General features: G+C 45.6%; 1 protein-coding gene across 6 annotated transcripts in view; it reads left to right on the top strand.

Annotated features, from left to right (window-relative positions):
* SRGAP3 (SLIT-ROBO Rho GTPase activating protein 3) overlaps positions 1-22973 on the top strand; it is a 277808-nt gene that overhangs the window by 156923 nt on the left and 97912 nt on the right. For all 6 annotated transcript variants that reach the window (XR_014251404.1, XM_082415583.1, XM_082415582.1 and 3 more), the window contains exon 3: positions 894-1056. Coding sequence is in view for 5 of the 6 variants with exons in the window: in XM_082415583.1 (XP_082271709.1) it covers positions 894-1056 (163 nt within the window). In the remaining variant the exon portion in view is untranslated. The remainder of the gene's footprint in view (positions 1-893; positions 1057-22973) is intronic.

Below are 22973 nucleotides of genomic sequence, written 5' to 3'. Positions count from 1 at the left end.
TTTTTAGAAATATCCCATTTCCCAAATTTAGGGAAACACTGGTGCATAGATCGGTGGTTCTCAGACTTGTGTGTGAATCAGCAGCTTGGAGGGCTTGTTAAAACCCAGATCACCGGGTCACCTCCAGAGGTTCTGATTCAGCAGGGCTGGAGTGAGGCTCAAGTGCCTTCATTTCTGAGAGACCCCAGGCAATGCTGCTGCTGGTCTGGGGACCCCGACACTTTGAGAACTGTTTTAGCATAATGCCCAGCTAGAGGACACTAAGAATGTGTCAGTCATTGAAGGACCAAGATTTGTCTTGTGTGTACTTCACTCAAAAGCAGATTTCCTTAGGCTCTCCTCCCAAGTATAGAACCTGAAATCCCCCAGGCCCTCAGCTCCATTGAGGGGCAAAGGAATGTGTTTCCAAGAGGCCAAGAGACCAGGACTGACCCTGGAGGAAGACAAAAAGGTTAAGAGCTGGAGGGACCCGCCAGGGGTTGGGGGAGGCAAGGAGGGGAAGGAAAGGGTCCACTTTTTTTTCTTTCCCCTGGATATTTCTAGAACTCATACAAGAATTTTAAGCACAACTGGTTTAGTATTTCTTAACTCCACGGAAGACAGCTTCCTCTCAGAAGGGAAGGATACATGTAGCAAGTGTCACATCCAATGGGAGAGTAGGATGGGATAGGACTTCTAGTCAAAGACCTGGGTTTTGGCCCCCGCACTGCTCTGCGACCTTGGGAGGATTGCTTCCTCATGGTCTCTGTTGCCCCAGCTGTTAAATATGTTATAATAAAACGAGTTTGAAAGGGCCCCATGAGGGTCAAAAGAGCCGCGGTGGGTGACAACGTAGAACACTGTGTGGCTGGCAGTTTCAGTGAAGCCAACCTGAGCTGTCTTGGTTTCCACAGGAAGGACCAGTATCTCCTCTCGCCCGTGAACTGTTGGTATCTAGTCCTGCATCAGACCAGGCGGGAGAGCCGAGACCATGCTACCCTCAATGACATCTTCATGAACAATGTCATCGTCCGCCTCTCCCAAATCAGCGAGGATGTCATTAGACTCTTCAAAAAGGTGGGTACTTGGGCCACCCGAGTTTCTGCCCCAGGCTGGCCTTGGCAAGACAGCCAGCCACGGTGGGGTGTGGTTTGGGGACATGGGACCAGGGGGCAGGCGTGTTGAAGGGTGTTGGGGGCTGAGGCCTGGACTCGGCACCCCAGACCCTGAGTTTGAGTCCTGTATATGGCTGGGGGGCTCAGCCACTTCAGCAACCACCATCACCACAAAAATAAAAACCTTTGCATGGTTAGGTAAGTAGTACACTCGTTGTAGGAGATTTGGAAACATAGAGGTGAGCTCACACTTATATAAAAAATAAAATAAAATAAAATTCAAAAACAAACAAACACTTAGCAATTAATGTCACCTGAAATGCTATCACTCAGCCATAATCACTTTGGTTGTCATAGGAACTTCTTTATATGTACATATGTAAATACATTTTCTATGAGTGCTGATTTTATACACTTTCTAGAATATGTATGTACTTTTCCCAAATGAGATCAGACTGCATATACGATTTTACTCTCTGCTTATGTCACCTAACAAATTATATAACACTGGATTACAAAATTTTCCCGTATCAATAAATATAATTCCACAACATTTTGAAAGATTGCATAATATTTCATCATATGGATGTACCCTAGTTTATTTAACCAATCCCTTATTGTTGAACGCTTCAGTGATTTCCATATTATTATAAATATTGCTGCTGTGAACTTCTTTTATATACACCTTTGTCACATTCACTGTTTTAATTGAAGTATAGTTTATTTACAATATTCTATTAGTTTTAGGTGTATAGCATAGTGATTCAGTATTTTTGTAGATTGTACTCCATTAAAAGTTATAAGATAATGGTTGTATTTCCCTGTGCTATGCAATACATCCTTGTTGCTTATTTATTTCATTTATTGTAGTTTGTGTCTCTTAATCCCATACCACTAATTTGCCCCTCTCCCTTTTGGTAACCAGTAGTTTGTTTTCTATATCTGTGTGTCTGTTTCTGTTTTGCATATACATTCATTTGTATTATTTTTTAGATTCCACATATAAGTGATATAATATAGTATTTGCCTTTGTCTGACTTACTTCACTAAGCATAATATTCTCTAGGTCCATCCACTTTGCTGCAAATAGCAGAATTTCATTCTTTTTTTATGGCTGAATAATATTCCATTGTATATGTATATATAGATATACCACATGTACTTTATCCATTCATCTGTTGATGGGCCACTGCTATTTTCTTTTTTTTTTTTTAACATCTTTATTGGAGTATAATTGCTTTACAATGGTGTGTTAGTTTCTTCTGTATAACAAAGTGAATCAGCTATACGTATACATATATCCCCATATCTCCTCCCTCTTGCGTCTCCCTCCCATCCTCCCTATCCCACCCCTCTAGGTGGACACAAAGCACCGAGCTGGTCTCCCTGCGCAATGCAGCTGCTTCCCACTAGCTATCTATTTTACATTTGGTAGTGTATATATGTCCATGCCACTCTCTCACTTCGTCCCAGCTTATCCTTCCCCCTCCCCTTGTCCTCAAGTCCATTCTCTGTGTCTGCGTTTTTATTCCTGTCCTGCCCCTAGGTTCTTCAGAACCTTTTTTTTTTTTAGATTCCATATATATGTGTTAGCATACGGTATTTGTTTTTCTCTTTCTGACTTACTTCACTCTGTATGACAGTCTCTAGGTCCATCCACCTCATTACAAATAACTCAATTTTGTTTCTTTTTATGGCTGAATAATATTCCATTGTATATATGTGCCACATCTTCTTTATCCATTCATCTGTTGATGGACATTTAGGTTGCTTCCATGTCCTTCCTATTGTAAATAGTGCTGCAATGAACGTTGTGGTACATGACTCTTTTTGAATTATGGTTTTCTCAGGGTATATGCCCAGTAGTGGGATTGCTGGGTCGTATGGTAGTTCTATTTTTAGTTTTTTGAGGAACCTCCATACTGTTCTCCATAGTGGCTGTATCAATTTACATTCCCACCAACAGTGCAGGAGATTACCCTTTTCTCCACACCCTCTCCAGCATTTATTGTTTGTTGATTTTTTGATGATGGCCATTCTGACCGGTGTGAGGTGATACCTCATTGTAGTTTTGATTTGCATTTCTCTAACAGTTAGTGATGTTGAGCATCCTTTCACGTGTTTGTTGGCAATCTGTATATCTTCTTTGGAGAAATGTCTATTTAGGTCTTCTGCCCATTTTTGGATTGGGTTGTTTGTTTCTTTGATATTGAGCTGCATGAGCTACTTGTATATTTTGGTGATTAATCTTTTGTCAGTTGCTTCATTTGCAAATATTTTCTCCCATTCTGAGGGTTATCTTTTCGTCTTGTTTATGGTTTCCTTTGCTGTGCAAAAGCTTTTAAGTTTCATTAGGTCCCATTTGTTTATTTTTGTTTTTATTTCCATTACTCTAGGAGGTGGGTCAAAAAGGATCTTGCTGTGATTTATGTCATAGAGTGTTCTGCCTATGTTTTCCTCTAAGAGTTTTATAGTGTCTGACCTTACATTTAGGTCTTTAATCCATTTTGAGTTTATTTTTGTGTATGGTGTTACAGAGTGTTCTAATTTCATTCTTGTACATGTAGCTGTCCAGTTTTCCCAGCACCACTTATTGAAGAGGCTGTCTTTTCTCCATTGTATACTCTTGCCTCCTTTATCAAAGATAAGGTGACCATACGTGCATGGGTTTACCTCTGGGCTTTCTATCCTGTTCCATTTATCTATATTCCTGTTTTTGTGCCAGTACCAAACTGTCTTGATTACTGTAGCTTTGTAGTATACTCTGAAGTCAGGGAGCCTGATTCCTCCAGCTCCATTTTTCTTTCTCAAGATTGCTTTGGCTATTCGGAGTCTTTTGTGTTTCCTTATGAATTGTAAAATTTTTTGTTCTAGTTCTGTGAAAAATGCCAGTGGTAGTTTGATAGGGATTGCATTGAATCTGTAGATTGCTTTGGGTAGTAGAGTCATTTTCACAATGTTGATTCTTCCAGTCCAAGAACATGGTATGTCTCTCCATCTGTTTGTGTCATCTTTGATTTCTTTCATTAGTGTCTTACAGTTTTCTGAGTACAGGTCTTTTACCTCCTTAGGTAGGTTTATTCCTAGGTATTTTATTCTTTTTGTTGCAGTGGTAAATGGGAGTGTTTCCTTAATTTCTCTTGCAGATTTTTCATCATTAGTGTATAGGAACGCAAGAGATTTCTGTGCATTAATTTTGTATCCTGCTACTTTACCAAATTCATTGATTAGCTCTAGTAGCTTTCTGGTAGCATCTTTAGGATTCTCTATGTATAGTATCATGTCATCTGCAAACAGTGACAGTTTTACTTCTTCTTTTCCGATTTGGATTCTTTTTGTTTCTTTTTCTTCTCTGATTGCTGTGGCTAAAACTTCCAAAACTATGTTGAATAATAGTGGTGAGAGTGGGCAACCTTGTCTTGTTCCTGATCTTAGTGGAAATAGTTTCAGTTTTTCACCATTGAGAATGATGTTGGCTGGGCCACTGCTATTTTCTTAAGATCTGTTTCTGTAACAGGAATTTTAGGGTCAAATTTTCCTCATTTGTTTGTCTATCTAATGAGGTTAAGATCAGCTACTTCCCAGGGGCAGTATGAGGGTTAAATGAAATGGTGCAAGTGAAAGAGGTGGGTATTACTGAGAAGTGGTTCAGGGTATGGTCTTTGGGTCCAGAAGTCTTAAATTTCTGGCTTCATAATCCTGGTTCCATTGTTTATTGGCTGTGTGTCTTTGGGTTTGTTACTGAAACTCTCTGAGCCTGTTTCCTTATTTGTGAAATGGGGATAGAAATACCCACAGGGCAGTTGCTTGGGTTAAGAGGGTTATTAATCCCAAGTAAAGCATGGAAAGCAGCGCCTGGCACTGAGTAAGTGCTCAGGAAAGCTGGCTATTATAATACGAATGTAAGAGACTATTACTACTAAAATGATCCAGCTCATCTGTTCTTGCCAGGCACCAGTTTTAGGGAAGAGGCGACCTGGGATTGCTAGACACACAGAGGAAGAAGACAAGTTGGTTTGAAATATAGTCATCTCTCCCTGGTCTGTATGTGGATTGTTCACTTTGAGGATGACTTCTATAGCAAAATTGTAACTGCAAGCTAATTCCCCCTGCCCCCCCCTCCCCCCCCCCCCCGCCACACAGTCTGCTCTGGTCTCCTCCTGGGTCTGTGTTTATGAAGTGCAGTCTAACTTTAATATTTGCATAAGCAAACATAATTAGAAAGGTAAATACAGTGCAATAAAAAAAAAATTCACATAGTGCTTTGCAAAGCCAAACTGAAGGGATTCAGATTGCTTGGTCCCATCACAAGCCCCTGCCTGCCGCTGCCACTGTCACATCTTTTTTTCTGGGTGGGAGGGACTCACAGAGATAGGGTCATCAGGGCCTTTAGGAAATGAAGGGTATTTTCCTGAGCTGAGCCCTGGGACAAGTGAGATAAATCTTTTCAGCTCTCATTTAGGCTGACAGCAGCCTCACTTGTGATGGAGGTTAACAGGGTGGAAAATAATGAAAAAAGGTCTACAGCTGAGCTCCTGGCTGCCTTGTTACCAGCTCTGTGCCTGTGGAACAAAGGATACGACCCGGCCCCTCTGGGCCAAGAGAGAGCTGGGGACGGGGCCTGACTGGCTGATTTAGCACAGCGTGGCCCCCTTGTGTCACATCAGTTATAGATGATCTCAGCCCTGAGCCCTGCATCCTTACATAATAATAGTTCTGCAGACCTCAAACGACTGCAGGGGCTGGTCTCTGGTCAGACTGGGGAACAGGATCATCACTCAGCCTATTTTACAGATGAGAAGGTAAAGCCTGAGAATGGCCAGTTGTCACCACTTCCAGGAGGCAGCACGGCTGGGGTTTTGGGGTCTGTCTCAGAATCACCTGTCACTGACATTGTGACCCTGGGCGAGTCTCTCTGAGCCTCAGTTTTCTCATCTGGGAAGTGGAGATGGTGACAGTGCTACACTTGGGGTGGGAGTCCTTTGCCATCTGCCAAGTCACATTCTGGCACTGCCTCTGCAGGAGGTGGGAGTGGCTTCCAGGCCAGGTGTCCTGCCTGTGCCTGGGCCTGGGGCAGCTGCTCCACCTGCCAGCTCCTCAGTGGTGCAGAATGCTTTTTGACTTAATAACTCACCTTTTCCTGATTCTCCGTTTCCCCTTCTGCAGTGCAGTGTGTTATGCCTGGAAGCAGCACTTCTTATTCCACAGCCATTCTAGGTTTCATCTGGGCAAATGGACTTGGGCATGCAGGTGGCCCTTGCTTTAACTGTGAGACGTGGATCCACCAGAGTCAAATGGACTGGATGAGCACTTAGCAGCCACCGTAGTGACCAGGACTCTTACGGTTGCAAACAACAGAAACCCAGCTCAATGGGCTTGAGGGAGGAAAGGGAGCTTATCGGCTCTTCCGAGCCAAGACTGGCTTCAGGCATGGGGGCTTCAAGGGCACAAAGGGTGTTGTCAGAACCCAATCTCTCTGCAATTCTGTGCCAGTTTTCTTTGTTTTCCAGTTTTTTGTTTTGTTTTGTTTTTAAGGAGGGGTGGGAGAAGGGCTCATGCATAGTCAGTCTCTCTCTCTGTGATGACCACATGACCCCTGCAGCCCCAGGCTTACATCCTACCTGCTTCAAGTCCAGCGGAAAGTGAGAGGTCCCTTCTCCCAGAATTGGGTCTTACAGGCTCTGACCGGACCAGTGTGGGTCACACAGGTGCTCCTGAAGCTGGGCATGCATTCAGCTCCCCCTGATGCATAGGACAAAGGATGGCTGAGGGTGGTTCCCCGGAAAAGCTGGGTGCTCTTACAAGAAGGGTGAAATAAAACAATGGGTGTCCACTAGGCCTTCTGCTCCAGTCCTTTTATCATCCTCTTCATGAGCTGTCCTCTCTCTGCCAGATCTCCCCCAATAATGGGCATTCATTACCTTGCATTGCATTTGGGGACAACCGAGACCAATAGAAAATTCTCCCCAATGTTGAGATGAAATCTTTCAGGGTTTCCACTCACAGGTCCTGTGGGCCACCTAGATCAATCCACATGGAAATCCATCAGTTACTCATGACCACACACCCAGGCCCTTCCCGCCTCTGGGTAAACATGCCAGGTTCCTTCAGTTGACCCCCGTGACTTGGCTTTGCGTTTTCTCTCCTCCTGGGTCAGGCTCCAGGGCTTCTCTGACCAGCATAAGTTAATATTTAGAACCACTCAGAGCACTCCAGAAAGCTCTGACCAGCTAAGAGGAGAGCAGGGCTGTCTAGACACTTTATTTCTAATAATGAAACCTATGAAGGCACTTGCCTTTTTCATGATCGTCTCAGCGCATTTGACCCACTCTGAACTCTCAGCTCAAATCTCCGGGGGATTTTGTACCAAATGTTTTTTAATCTGTCCTATGAATTCTGCCCTTGTGTGTTTTTATATTTGCCCTTTTAAAACTTCATATTATTAGGTTCTGGTCAAATGGGATCAGTGTCCTTATTTAAGCGATTTTTCAAGCAGCAATACGGTAACTTTTCCAAGAGTTTCCTCATTCCTCCTCTGTGGGAAAAACCTGTTTTATAACTTCTCCATGTCTTCCTCCTCTGTGTTACCTTCTTCTGCGTGTCAGTTCTTTGGCCCCGTGTTTGATTCTTCTCTACTTTCTTAGTAGAGAAGGTGGAAAGTGGGGCGCAGAGGGTTGAGAACGAGTTCACAGTGGAGGTGATGCTTGAATTGGATGTTGAAGGATGAATAGGAGTCTCCCAAGTGGGGAAAGGAGGTTAGGAGTTCAGTGTTAGGACAAAGGCAAGAGCACAGGGGACAAAGTGTCATGATGGGGGTCCAAGGCAGCTTGGAACGGAGGCTGCAAAATGGTGGTCCACAGCTGAATTTGGTTCTCAAGTGTAATCTGCTTGGCCCTCACTATGTTAAGAAAACTTCAACCAATGTTTTAAAATTGTGGGATTTCGCATAAAAATCAGAATTTTGTATTCCTCTTGAAAAACCAGAAGCTCTGACAGTACCAGAACAACATGGGGTCATACTTGGCGGTAGTTGTTCAGAGCTGAGTAGCCGCTGGCCCTTCAGGCTGGGCACACTCACTCCACTGCCCCACAGCCCCTGCGGGTTGTCTGGTGCATGACACCGACCCCTTTATTTTAGCTCCTTGGCCCTTTGTGCATTTGAGTTTGTGGCCTCATCTTTAAACATGATCTAACAATGCTTCTCAAAGTCTAGCATCAGAATCACCTGGAGGGCTTGTTAAACATGGATTGCTGGGCCCCATGCCCACAGCTTCTGATTCACCAGGTTGGAGTGAGGCCTGAGAATCTGCATTTCTAACGAGTTCCCAGGCGCTGCTGATGCTGCTGATCTGGGGATCACACATGGGGATATGACTTACCTAGTCCAACCTCCTGGTTTTCCAGGTGAGGAAATGCAGGCCCACCTCTGGTAAGCACAGAATCCGGCCCCAGACGCAGGTTCTCTACTCCAGGTCCAGTCCCGAATCCACTGTCCCCCGTGGTGCACCAACAGGGAGGGTCCATCTGCACCCTGCTTGCTCTCTCTTCCCGCCCCAACCATTTCTGAGCTGGGCGTTGAAGCCCATTTCATTTCCAGCCTCAGCTTCCTTAACAATAGCCATCCATTATTCTGTGCTCTGATGCCTGCAGAATTTAATTACTTGCCCCAGCCGTGGAGTGAGTTTGATTGTTGGAAGCTGCGGTGTTCTGAAGGAAGCGCTAATGAGGAAAGACTCTCAGCAGAGAAGAGAGGGCATTCGGGGGGCTTGTGTTTGAAAGCAGCCATTCACTGTGTGGCAATAAGGGCTTGGTCTTCAGTGAGCTTTTTCGTTCCTGCCTTGAAGATGTCCGTCGCATTTCATAAATAAATCAGGGCTTTTGTATCCAATAATTGCCTTGCTTTGTGACCAAGATCAAAAGCACCAATGGCCTTGGATTCAAAGCCAAGTTTATTTTTTATTTTTGGGTTGCAGGAGAGAGTGAGGGTTTGCATGCTGGAGGGTCCAGCTCTGAGGCCTGCACAGAGAGAGAGAGTGAAGTGGGCAGACTGCCAGGGACGAGGAGCCTTCAGCCGTCTCCACTGTCTGCCAGGCAGACAAGTTGTGAACGATCGCTCTGCTAGTTGAGGCTGCTGAGCTGGTCGCCCTGTTCCCAACTCACTCAGCAAACATGTATTAGTGCTTTTGTGACAATAGATAAGCAGTAATCATAGATAACAGACAATTAGTGAGTGCTTACTGTATGCCGGGCTCTGGGCTAAGCATTCACTTCTTAAAGCCTTAGAGGAAGATGCTGTCATCACCCCCATTTTACAGATGAGGAAACTGATGCCTATAAAGGTGAAGCTGGGGTTTGAATCCAGATTTGTCTGACCCCAGAGCCCATGCTTAGTGGTAAAGGCAGATGCTAAAGAAGATAAAGAGATGAATCAGACACAGTGTCTTCCCTCAAGGAGCTGGCAGTGAACAGTGGAAGTGAAGACAGATGTGTATCAGTGATGCAAATACAGCAGAAAGAGAAATTGGTTCAGAGGGAGGAGGACTTCTAATCTGGGCTGGGGGGCACTTTGGAGAAGGTTTTATGTTGAGGATGCAGCATTTGAAGTGAATCTTGAAGTGAGGATTAGGATCTGTGCCAGCTTGGGTTCCCAGGAAGCTGACTCTCAGACAGTGATTATGGTGCAGGGGTGTATTATCAAGTGTTCTTGGGGTCCCCACTGCAGAAGGAAGGGAGGGAGGCAGGATTCAGGGAATTTGCAAGAAAGGCCTCAAATGACTCCTTGGGGAGCTCTGAGGCTGGGGTGGCCCTTCCCAGTTTTCCTGGGTTGTGGCGAGGAAGCTAGGCCTTTATACCATCATGTTGCTCCTGGGAGGGCATGTGGCCTTGGGTAGGTGCCTCTTTGGTGAGGCAGTTCCAAATAGGGCTGATAGCTGGGGGTGCCTGCCAGGAGCCCTCCCCATATCTGGGGGAGTAAGTCCTCCAGTCCTGAAGGGGATCTGAGTGGTGCATTGCTGTGTCCCCAGTGGATATGCAGAGATCTGGGAAAAGTGAGAGATAGGATTCTAGACCAAAGCAAAGGCACATTGACAGAAAAATCTGGGTCCCAGATCATGAGCGGGTCGGCCAGCGTTGCAGTCTACTGCAGTGGTTAGGGGTATGGACAGACTGTGTAATCCCTGTTCTGCCAACTTTCCAGATGTGTGAGCTCAACCTAATCCCTAAACCACTGACTTTCAACATTTTCAAAAGGAAGCTAATAAAAAGCCTCTTTCTTAGGGTTGTTGTAAGGATTAAAAAATGATGATATAAAATGCCTACCTGGTACACAGTAAGCAATCATTAAATATTAGCTATTATTAGGATGATTATTGGGACTTCGAGAAAGAACATGGTGAGAATTAAGTTTAGAGATGGGATGAAGGAACATTCAGGCACACAGGTTAAATAAAGGGTCAGAAATAAGAAAATATGCTCAGGAAACCACTCACTGATTAGCTCTAACTGATGGTGGTCTTTCTTTTTTTTTTTTTATAACCTCATTTCTTTTTCTTGCCTTATTATATTGGTTTGGACCTCAATTGGTACAGTGTAGAGGGAAATGGGAGAGAAATGGCATTCTTGACGTTTTTTTAAATTTATTTTTTATCGAAGTATAGTTGATTTACAATGTCGTGTTAATTACTGCTGTACAGCAAAGTGACTCAGTTATACATATATACATTCTTCTTCATGTTCTTTTCCATTATGGTTTATCACAGGATATTGAATACTATCTTGACTTTTAAAAAGCATGCTTCTATCTTTTCACCATTTAACTCTTAGCGAATTAGGAATAAATAGAAACCTCCTTAGTCTAATAAAGGGTGTTAACCGAGAACCACCAGTAAATCTCATACTTCCTGCTGAAGCGTTCAGCAAGATGGCTGATTACAAGATCAATATATAAAAATTAATAACATCCCTGTGTGCCTGCCACATCCAATTAGAAAATGTAATTTAAAAATGCATACATTAGGGCTTCCCTGGTGGCACAATGGTTAAGAATCCGCCTGCCAATGCAGGAGACATGGGTTCGAGCCCTGGTCCGGGAAGATCCCACATGCCGCAGAGCAACTAAGCCCGTGTGCCACAACTACTGAGCCTGTGCTCTAGAACCCGCAAGCCACAACTACTGAGCCCACGGGCTGCAACTACTGAAGCCCGTGTGCCTAGAGCCCATGCTGCGCAACAAGAGAAGCCACTGCAATGAGAAGCCTGTGCACCGCAATGAAGAATAGCCCCCGCTCGCAGCAACTAGAGAAAGCCTGCGCACAACAACGAAGACCCAATGCAGCCAGAAAATAATTAATTAATTAATTAATTTAAAAAAAAAGAATCTAACAGAGCAGAAACCAAAGTTTAGAAAAAATGCATACATTAGAAAACAAGAATGATGGAAAATTAATGCCATTAATGCTATAAATTAGCTGCATCCTAGGAATTTTTTTAAAAAATATGAATATTATTACCTTTTTAAAAAAATTTTATTTATTTATTTATTTATTTATTTATGGCTGTGTTGGGTCTTCGTTTCTGTGCGAGGGCTTTCTCTAGTTGTGGCAAGCGGGGGCCACTCTTCATCGCGGTGCGCGGGCCTCTCACTATCGCGGCCTCTCTTGTTGCGGAGCACAGGCTCCAGACGCTCAGGCTCAGTAGTTGTGGCTCACGGGCCCAGTTGCTCCGCGGTATGTGGGATCTTCCCAGACCCGGGCTCAAACCCGTGTCCCCTGCATTAGCAGGCAGATTCTCAACCACTGCACCACCAGGGAAGCCCCATCCTAGGAATTTTGATAAGTGATGTTTTCATTGTCATTCAGATGTAAATATTTCATAATTTCCATTTTGCAATTTCTTCTTTGCCCCATAAATTTTTCAGAATTATGCATATTTTAGTTCCAAAGATTTTCTTTAAAGCTTTCTACTTGCTTTTAATTTTTAACTTGATTGCCCCATAAAAAGAAAAGAAGGCCTGTAGGCTCTATTTTTTTGGTATTTGTTGGAGCATTTGCCTTATCAGATATCAAGACTTCCCCTTAAGTGATAGTCAGTAAAACAGGTAGTATTAGACCAGTGCTAGGCAAACTAACCGATGGGCCAGATCAGAGCCCAGAAACAAAGCCCCCACAAATGGGAACACAGTATATGGCAGTGGTGCATTACAGATTAGGGGAAGGGAGAGCCTGTTTAGTAAATGGATCTGATTCCACTGGTTGCTTGTCCATTTCTTATTATTTTTTAGGAACTGGTTTAAACACACACACACACGCACACACACTTTTTTTTCCATATGGAATAAAATTAGACCTCCACCTTAGTTCCCAAAAATATATTCTAGATGGATTAAAGTGCTAAAGGTAAAAAACAAAACTTTAAAAAATTTTGGAAGAAAATGTAGAAGATTCTATTTAAAACCTTGGCGAGTAGGAAAAGGTTGCTTAAACATAAAACAAAACAAAAAAGCACACACCATAAAGGAAAATATTGATAAATTCCATTATATAAAAATTTAAAAAATCTTCTATACAACAACAACTGCAACAAATAAATAAGGGGAAGATACAGACCAGGCAAGGAAAAGATATTTGGCATGCATAGAATTAATAAAAGGTTAGTAACCTGAATATAAAAATCAGCTCCCACAAATAAATTGGAAAAGGGCAAACAACCCAATAGGAACATGGGTAAAAGATATAAATAAGTCACAGAAAATGAAATTTAAATGGTTAAAAATATAAGAAAAGATGCTCATACTTACAGGTAATCAGGAGAAGGTAAAATAAAAGAAAATGAGACGCAGTTTGACTCGCATTAGATTGGTCAAACAATCCCAAGTGCTGGCAAGAATGTGGAGCAGCAGGGCCACTTGTGTCCTCCTAATAAACATGTAAATTGGTTCAGCCCCTTCGGAGGACACTGGGAGTGTCTTGTGACAGAGAAGGAAGAGGTACATACCCTGTATCCCGGCAGTTCCACTTCTAAGTACAACCTAAGATATTCTAGCATATCTGCACACACACACAACCTTATGCAAGGAGGTTTTCTGCAATAGTGTTTGTAGTAAAGAAACAAAGAGAAATCACCTCAATGGCCATCATGGAGGGACTGGTTAAATAAGCTATGGATAGTCACATGATGGACTATTATACCATCATTTAGATGGAGGAAGTAGATCTACATAAAGCAATGTGTATAAAAGTTGAAAACACAATGCTGGGTGAAGAAAGCAAGGTACGCTATACTATTTTTATAAATTTAAAACACAAACAGTTCATATTGTTTGTATTCTTAGATACCTGTCTGAAACAGAGCTATACAAAGGTGGACTGAGTAAGAATACACACCAGCTTCACAAGAGTTATTGAGGGATGAGGGAAGAAGGAAGGAGACAACGCTTCAGTGCTCTCTGTAACATTTTGCTTCCTAAGAGTGATTTTGAAGCAAAAATGGCAAAATCTTAATGGTTATCTAATTTGGGTGGCATATTCATGGGTGTTTGTTATTGTTCTCTCTACTCTTCTGTGTGTTTTAAATATTGGAGTGCTGAAATTAAGTGGTGGTGGGGGAAGGTAGGTTGGAGACAGATCAAAGGGGCCTTGGGTGTCAGAGTGAGAAGCTGGGCTTTATTTTTTAGACAAAGAAGAACCACTGAAGGTTCTTGAGTAGGGATGTTGTGGCCAGAGCCAAGTTTAAGGATGACTGATTTGGTGTATTTGATGGCTTTGAAAAGAGAGTTGCTGGACTCAGTTGTTATACATATACACTAATATACAAGTTAGTGGTGGAAGGTGACAGGGGCCTGGATCAGGGAGGTTGATATGGAAATAGAAAGGAATGAGTGGATAGGTGGATGGGTAGGTTCCTGGGTAGATGGGTGGATGAGTGGATGGGTGGATGGGTGAATGGGTGGGAAGGTGGTGGATAGGTGGGTGGATACATAGGTACAGACATTTTTGAAAGGCCAGTACAATCCTCTATGACATCCTATTCACAAACAATGCAAACAAAATAGAAGATCAGATCATAAAATGACAAGGAGGTTAGAGAGATATCTCAGGTCAGTTATTCAGCAGGAATAAGTGATCAATAATGTTTTGAATCCAGCAGATAAGCCTGACAACATCCATATTCACCTTGAAGAGAATGTAGAGGGGGAGAAAACAGCTCAAAACTGAGGGGCTTCTGGTTTTTGTAGCTATTGGTTTTTCAGGAAGACGGATTTGTCACGCTCCTTAGGATACAGAGACTCTCACCGTCCCCTGAGCCTATTGATGCTTATCTGTGAGAGATTCTTGTCCCCCCACTCTTGCCAAAAAAAAGAAAAAAACCAGGGACATAGGAAAGATTATTCCTGAGTGTGTTCTGCTTTCACGGAGACTCAGCCCAGCAGTCCACGCTGTGTCCTTCTGCCTTGGCCTGGAAGCCATGGGGTGGGGTCAGGACGTGGTCACAGAAAACAGGAGATTCTACAGAACGGCACTGGGTACTGTCTGTGGTCTGATATTGACAGTGACCTAAAGGAGAGCCTTTTAAATATCAGCATGCTTCTTATGGTAAGGCAGAGGAATATCCGTTTTATAATTATTTTGGAATGTTTGGGGAAAATAATTCTAAAGGCACATAGAGTCATAGCTCTCCCAGCAACAGGGTGGAAGCAACAGAGTGGAATTGTTGAGAGAGTCACATTTACTAGCTCTGTGATCTTGAGCAAATCACTCACCCTCCCTGAGCCTCTGTGTCCTAATCTTTAAAGTGGGGTTACAGTGGGGTTATATCCCATAAACGGCTGATATTAGGCTTACATGAGGTATCGTCAGTAAAGCAGTTATCATTGGGCCTGGTACACGCTAAGAGATCAAAGAAACGATAGCTATTATTGTTGTTATTTTCTTTAATGATAAGTATTATTGGTAGTAATATCAATAGTACTAAGCATTACTATTAACGATAAGTATTATATGAATAATAATATTTAGTATTATTAGAAGAGATCCAGAAACTCCTAGCCTGACCATATCAGGTCACTTGGTCATGCCATTCCAAGGTATCCTCAGACCTGTTATTTTAAGCATTTCTGAAAATGAAGGCTTTCAGCACAAACAGGGTCCCAGAGAGATGCTGGGAGGAATTAAGGGGGGAAGAGGGTGACAGACATGACATTAGGCTTTTTGCCTTAGCCTGCTGCTGGCCTCCTGGGAGGCACTAGTGGGGCCCACTTCTGCTGAGGACGTTTGATGAATGGTCGCAGGGCCTCCTGTTTCCTTGCTGCCCGATATCCCAGCCCCGGTGTTCCAGCTCCTTGCGAAAACAAGTAGATGACAACATTTGGAGTTGCAGCCACAGGAGACAGAAATTAGTTTGGGGAGGGGAGGAAAGAAGGGAGGTGTCCAGGAGCAGGGAAAGGAAGAAGGTGGGGGGAGGGGGAAGAGTAACAAGTGTCTAGGTGGAAGGTGGGCAGAGTGTAGGCTGAGGATGATGTTAGGAGGCAAGGGGTAGGGACGTGCCAGAGCGCTGGCAGCCAGTTACTGGCAAGCTAGGACACGGCCCGGAAAATGTCAGCCAGTTAGCTGTCCAAGTGGCTGTGTTCAGGGATAAACTGACCTTCCAGGACAGAGTTGGAGAAGCCCCATCCCTCCAAGACACGCCCCTCAAGCCTTTGCTTTGGAAATAAAAACGCAATCTCTTTGGGAGATGGCCAGTGCTTACATATATCGTTTATTTAAATGGGGAACATCTGTGGGTCTCCAGTTTTGTTATTTGATGAGAAAATAAGCTGAAGCAGTGGATTAGTACTAAAAGAGACAGAGTTTTTGTTTTTACTTTGTTTGTATATTTGTTTCCCATTATTTCCTTGGAACCCCAGAACTAGGAAAACCATGGAATGTTCCCAAAGGGGGAAAACTGGACATGAGAACATCAAGCAAAGAGAAAAGGGAGGCAGGTGTTGCTGACTCAGCGCCTGATGAGATGAAAGAGGGGATGGTTGGAGTTGAGGAAGGTTCCACCTTACTCTCTGCCTTAAAGTTTTGTAAGTGTTGTTTCGAATGGTCTCCTCTGGAGAAGTGAGAGGGAGTCTTGTCATTAAAACCCAGAATTTTAATGTTTTCTAGACGTGCAGAATGACCAGCGCCACATTTGAGTTAGCTTGAGGGAGACAGAAACATACCCTTTGCAAAGAGAACTTTTCAAATACAGCTCATGAAGTCCTAGGATTTGTAGTAACAGTTCTGAGGGTTTCCCCTTAATAGCGAGATTAGCCCTGCATTGAAAACCAAATTCAGCCATCCACAGCAGGACTTTTGGTGAAGACATTGATTTCACTCAGGAACATTGTGTCAAAAAATTTTTGTCATCTGGTGCCATCTTGACATGAATGTACAGGATTTGGTTTTGTCTTGTGTTTTGCGGAAAAGCGAGAGTCAAAGGTGGCCCCCTTTTACCCTCTCCATTCGCTGCCTCTGCGTATTGGTTAGCTCACGCACAGGCAGTATGGAGTTCCTTTTGTGCGCAAGTCTTCGTGAACAGCACTCTGAGAAGCCAGAGTCCCAGCCTTTAAGGGGCTTATGCTCTCTCTAGTTGGTTGAAAATTGGTCCTTTTGCAGAAACTGTTTGAAAGCTGGTGCTTGGTAGAGGGTTTTCAGAAGGCTGTCTCACCCTGTGGTTATTTTGGTGTCTTCATGCTAAAATAAGCGGAGTGCATCAGTATTATTTCACATGAGCAAAGGTGGAAATTCACGGGATTCTGTAAGCTGGAAAAGTCCAGAGATAAATCTTAGCATCACTAGATCAGGACAGAAATGCTGTTGTCGAGGCCCTGACTCTCCTTGTGGTGGGTAGCTTGAGACCCCTGATGTCCTTGCTTGGTGACCCCAGAGGAGAGATGATCTGAGAGTATGGTTCTTAGAAAGCTGCAGGGAAAATTCTTGTTGGCTCAGCCTGGAATACATTTCCATCTCTGACCCAGTCACTAGACACAAGGCGCCAGAGCGCTCTGGTCAGGCTGGGTCCCGTGCTGGATGGGCCATCTGGTGTGATCAGACAAGCAGGGGTGAGTGCCACCTGTATCTCATCTTTTGTTATCAGAACAAGGAAGAAGGGAGAATCCAGAGATGGCCATCATGGCCGATTTAGTCCTAGCAGGGCAGGTGGGCCAAGAAGGACCAGGCCAAGGAGAACTCGACCTGCCTGCAAGTGAGGGTAAGGCCCGAGGATGCAGATTTTTGCACAAGTGGTGAGAAAGCACATCGGATGGGCTGGTGGCGTCCAGAGGGTATACCCTCCTTTGCAGCCTGGACTTGTGGCCTGGACTCATCTCTGTGACAGCATTGCAGTGGCTTCTCTTCACCTGTGTGCCCGCATCTCGTCTAGGCCCTGGGGAAACAGGCCACAGAAGGTCCTTATGAGTGCCAGCTGTGGGGTTAGAACAACCAAAAGTTGAATCCTGGCTCTTCCACTTCCTAGCTGTACAGCCTGGGGCAAGTTGCTTAACCCTTATGAGCCACTTGCCCTCATCTGCCAGGCGGGCATAATAATAGTACCTGCCTTAAAGGTTTCCATTAGATAATGTATGGAGGTGACTTTGGACAGTGTTTACCAATGGAATGTGCTCCAGAAATGCTGGCTGCAGCTGATGGAGCAGGGACCAGAGCTCACTCAGCTTTGTGTCATTAGTGCCTCGTGGAGGCTCGTATCTAGTAGGCCATTCAATAAATGCTGGTGTAAATCGAATCAAAGCCAGGTGAGGAACTGGCCACAGAGCTACAGGAAGAGGTAGTGCAGGCAGGAGGATGGGTTCAGGGGCGTGGGTTCTATGCAGACAGTGGTTTCTGGGTCCACGGGGGAGCCAGGAGGTTCAGCCTCAGGAACCAGGCTCTTCAGTGGCTCTCAAAGGTTGGCATGTGAGAAGGGCGCTTGTATAAAGAGCCTCTCACACGTTCGGATTTGGCAGGTCTGGGATGGCTGCCTTGATGAGCAGCAGGGCATATAGACGGCTGCCCCCGGTGAGACCCCACTGGTTTCTGGGTCATAAACTCAAAGGGATGGGTGAAGGGAGATGCTGTGGCCAACTGGAGAGCGCAACCCCATCCGAGGGGCCGCCGTGCTCCAAGTCGGGGCTCAGCCTCGCTAGATCTTCTAGTTTTTCAAGAGAAGCTGAAAATCTGGACTTGTAATGGCAATTTCTTGATTTTTAAATGCTGGAAAGAGTCAGATTTTCTGAAAACACTGAATGGCCAAATAAAACGCATCTGTAGGCCAGAGAAGCTGCCACTTGGAGCCCTAAGTCTAGGGCAGCGGTTCCACCCAGGACGATTTTGTCCCCTAGGGAACATTTGGCAATGCTTGGAGATCATTTTTGTTGTCACAGCTTGCGGTGGGGTAGGGGATGCTCCTGGCATCTAGAGGTGACAGGCCAGGAATGCTGCTAAGCGTCTTGTAATGCCCAGGACTGCCCCCACCCCCATCCGAGTGATCTGGTTCTCAGGGGAGTTTAACTGTCCTTAGCCATGGGCAAAAAAAGAAGCAGGGCCGGGGCCACCTGCCACCCGATTTTACAGATTTTGGGGTCAGACAGACAGGGCTTTGTCCTTCCAACCCCAAGGAACCAGGGCTGAACCCTCCTTGGCCCAGTGTAATCATATTCTACAGTCCGCACACTTCCTGTGCTTGAAGGAAGCAACCCACCACCCCAACCTCTGCAGGCATGAAAGCCACGCGAGAAATGCAGACAGTGCGAATACACTGCCGCTGGGGTCCCCAAGGGCTGGGTGTGGTGTCTGCTGGGGATGGTCAGGGTTTTAGCCTCCCGTTCGTGATGGAATGTTTGGTTTGGGTTCAGTAGTTTCTGGAACTGTAGTTGAGACTCTTTCCCTTCCCAACAAAACCCAACCATAAAAAATAAAATGCCTTTAGTCCTTTGAAGTTCTATTGGCTGAGCACTCACTGTGGCCAGCCCTGCCCAGGCTTGGTGCTGAGGGGGAGAGAGCAGAGACTCAGGCAGGTTCCCTCTGGTGAACTCCATCCAACTCCCTCTGGTGCCTCCATCCAATCTACCCTCGTCTACCGCAGCTTCATCTTCCTGAAGAAGCACAGTCTGCCATCACACTCTGCTGCTCAAAAACCTTCAGCGGCTCCTAGGTGCACTCTGACTGAAGCCTGCACTCCGCTAGCCTCCGTGATCTGGCCCAACCTGCCTTCCAAGCGTATCTTCTGCTCTTCTGTTGCTGTGCTTCTCTCTCAGCAAACCACATTTTCCCCTATTCCCAGCCTCCGTGCCTTTGCTCAGGCTGTGCCTCCTGTCTAGAATGCCGTCTCTGGCCATCCGTGCAAGGTCAGGTGGCTCCGGTGGTGGTCCCTCCAGCCTCTTCATCCCTGCTTCCCACATCGCCTCCTCTTTCACTCTTTTGCAGCCTTTTCTGCCTCATGCCTTAGAATTATTTGGTACTTGACCCTTGATCCCACCAAACTGGGAAGAGTTAATAAAAAATTCAACTTTGAATTCCCTTTTCTGGGCAACTTCCTAGCCTTGCCCCTGGCATCCAGTGGGTATTGATTCAGCCTATACCACTGCTTCCCAAGCTCTTTGCCTGTGCCTGGTATGATACCAGTGCTGTCATGTGCATCATCTTTTTTCATCCTTACAGGGACTTCATGACACTTGTGACATTGTCCCACTTTTACAGATAAGGAAACTAAGTCTTAGAGGAACTGTCACTTGATTCATTCATAGGTTCACTCAACAAACATACTTAATGAACACCCACTATGCGACAGGCTCTACAGCTTGCCGGGAAGAGTGGGGAAGTGAGACATTGCAGATTGGGTACCCCGGGAAGCTGACTCTGAGGCCTGAATTTAACATCTTAGCAGAATGATTAGGGAGTGTACTTGGGATCCACCCCCTAGGGAGGACGGGGGAGGAAGCAGAGTGAAGCCAAGCTATAGTGCAGGCAGGCTTACTTAAGGTCTTAGCCAGCCCTACGGGGAGTTGTAAAGGGAGCACAACCCTTTAGAGCTGTCCAGGTTGAGACAGGAGAGACCGGCCTCTATGCCCCACATAGATCCATCTTTGGATGAGGTGTCAGTCTTTGGAGGGCTTGTCACCACATCCTCTGATGCCATCCCTGAAGCTTTCTCTTAGCTGGGGGCTGTCTGCTGCCAGCCGTCCCAGCAGCTGGGGGATATGAGCGTCTACCACCGGACAGAAAGTCTCTTTGCCCTCATGGGGTTTACCTTCAAGTGGGGGAAACAAATGACAAATGAATAAACAAGTAAACAAGCAAGATCACTGCACTTCCCTTTATAAATGCAAAGAAGGACAGTAACGGGCACTCAATTTACAGGCGAGGAAGAGAAGATGCTGAGAGGTAAAATGGTTTAAAGTCCTGTCTCCAATCCCGGTCTCTGTGGCTCTGAAATTTAGCCCTCTCCACCCCATAACCAGGCCTCTGCCAGTTGCATGGAGCCTTGAAAGTCAAGCTAAAGAGCTGGGTCTTGATCCCGTAGGCACTGAGGCAGCCTTAGAGGGACACAGTAAAATGCGTTTCTAGGAAGTGACATTGGGATGGGCGTGCAGAATCGGGGACCAGAATCAGGGCTTTGTTGAGGGGCAGCTTCACGAATCTGGGTCCTACAATGATGACATTGCTTGCTCTGGGACTGGTGATGGGAAATGCATCCATTAGGTTGCTTTGGGCTGCCAATGACAGAAAACCCAGCTTTAAGTAGCTTAACTAGTAAATCCACAGAAGTAGAAGTTCACCGGGAGGCAGGCTGTGGGTTCCGTTCAACCAGTTTCTCTGGAGGTCATAAGCAGCTAGGTTTCTCGTTCTGCCACCCAAGGCTGCTTCCTCTCCTGGTCCTAAGAGGCCTGCTGGTAGCCACTGGGGCTCCATGCTTTTTTGCTAGCACTCAGTAGGAAAGCTAAAATTCCCCTCAACCTTCTAAGTCCTCTTCCATGCAGTTGTCATATACTCACCCCCAGACTAACAGCACATACAGAATCTACCATCTTGAGTCGGGATGCGGGTCAGCGACGTCCTGGAGAGAATTTGGCTGGAGGGATGAAAGCAGGGCCAAATTCACGGCTCTGTTAGGAAGCAGGAAGGGCAAGAATGGATAGTGGGGAGGGAACGGGTATTGCCTGCTGCGGAAAACAAAGGACTGGGCGGTTCGAAGGCAGGGTGCAGTGACAGGTTGGATTGAGGACGGGGGATTTTTTTAAAAAGTGTCAAATATAGCTCCAAATTTCCAATTGCCATGTCTGGGAAGATATATTCCCGTTGACTGAACTTGAGGAGATGGAGGAAAAGTCACAACTTTGTTTTGGATAATTTGAATTTGATGTGATGAGGCGCCATCCAAACTGTACTGTTGTGCAACAGCTGAAGGTATGGGTCTTTGAGGTCATGCAGGACGGAGCCCAGGAAGGGGCTGTGGAGAGGGTGACATGGCTGCCGGTCACCGAGCAGTGGGAGCTGAAGTCAGCAGTGCGTGGGGAGCCGGCTGGGGCTGAGCTGAGGAGGCCGGACTCTTCCGAGCAGAGCTGCTTCTAGAAATTTATCTGACAGGGGTCCCTGCCCATGTGCATGGTGACAGAGTACAGTGATGTTCACTGCCTCATTGTTTGGAATATTAAGAGACTGGAGACAACCTGCTAGTTAATTCGTTGCGATGCATCTGGTGTATGGAACCCCAAGCAGCTATTAGAAAAAGAGGATGCAAGAGCTACATGTCCTGTCAAGAAACAATCTCTCAGTTATATTGTTAGGTGGAGAAAAGCAAGAAACAAAGGCTTGTATAGAATACTTTCATTTGTGTTAAAAAAAAAAACACACACTATCCAACTGTATGCGTGTATATTCATCGACTGTTTCTGGAAGGTATCAGAAGAGATTTAATAGCACTTGCCTCTGGGTGGGGTTCTGGGAGCCCAGGACACTTACTTTTCACTTTTTACCTTGCTGACTGTTAGAGTTCCTTTAACTGTGTGCATTTATTACCTATCAAAAAAGTTGGATCATAAAAACAAATATGTGAGAAACTGAATCTTGGGTGTCAGAGATGTTGGCCAGACCGAGGACCAAGAGGAGGCCATTGGAGGGTGTCAGAGAGTCCGAGGCAAATGTCAGGGTGAGGGGCCACAGGTGAGACTGAGGTACCGGCTGAGACTCAGGGAGAATGGAAGGAGATGGGGACAGCTCCTTGGGCTCATCGAGCACCTCTGTAGATGCCCAGGATGCGACCGAAGATTCTCCCGGAGCTCTGCACAGAAAGTTCTGCCGAGATTCTACTGTGCTTTTGGATTGGGTCCCCTTGCTTTAGTCGCCAGAGCTGGAGGGAGGTCTAAACAGATCTCTGGAATTGCCCTGGAGTTCTTGCTATCTCTTAGGAGATCTAAGAGATCTCCTGTAGGGTCTGCCTTGACACGGGTGATTCTTGGCTATCCAGGCCCAGAAGCTGAGAGGAAGGCAGTGGGCCAGGAGAAGAGCCTGGAAAGGCATCATGTCTGGTACTGAGCCTTCCTCAGCAACCTCAGAGTCCGGGGGCTCTGACCTGTGAAGTAGCCAGAGGAAGGCCAGTCAGCCGCTGGCCATGCTTGAGGCTGAGGGAGCTGAGAGAGAGGACAGGGTGACTCAGCTGTCAGGGGCCAAGAGCAGGCCTCCCACTGTCAGTACAGAAGTTTCATATGATGGCCTGGGCAAACAGGGAGAGCATTTCCCCTCCCCCCAAATGATAATAATAATACAGTCATCCCTCCATATGGGGGGGATTGGCTCCAGGAACCCCCCCCCCCCGTGGATACCAAAATCCACCGATGCTCAAGTCCCTTGTATAAAATGGCAT

Source organism: Balaenoptera physalus, assembly GCF_965194825.1.
Source record: "Balaenoptera physalus genome assembly, chromosome: 11".
Classification (NCBI taxonomy): domain Eukaryota; kingdom Metazoa; phylum Chordata; class Mammalia; order Artiodactyla; family Balaenopteridae; genus Balaenoptera; species Balaenoptera physalus.
The sequence above is the reverse complement of the archived record's forward strand: the minus strand, read 5'-3'. Positions and strand labels throughout refer to the sequence as shown.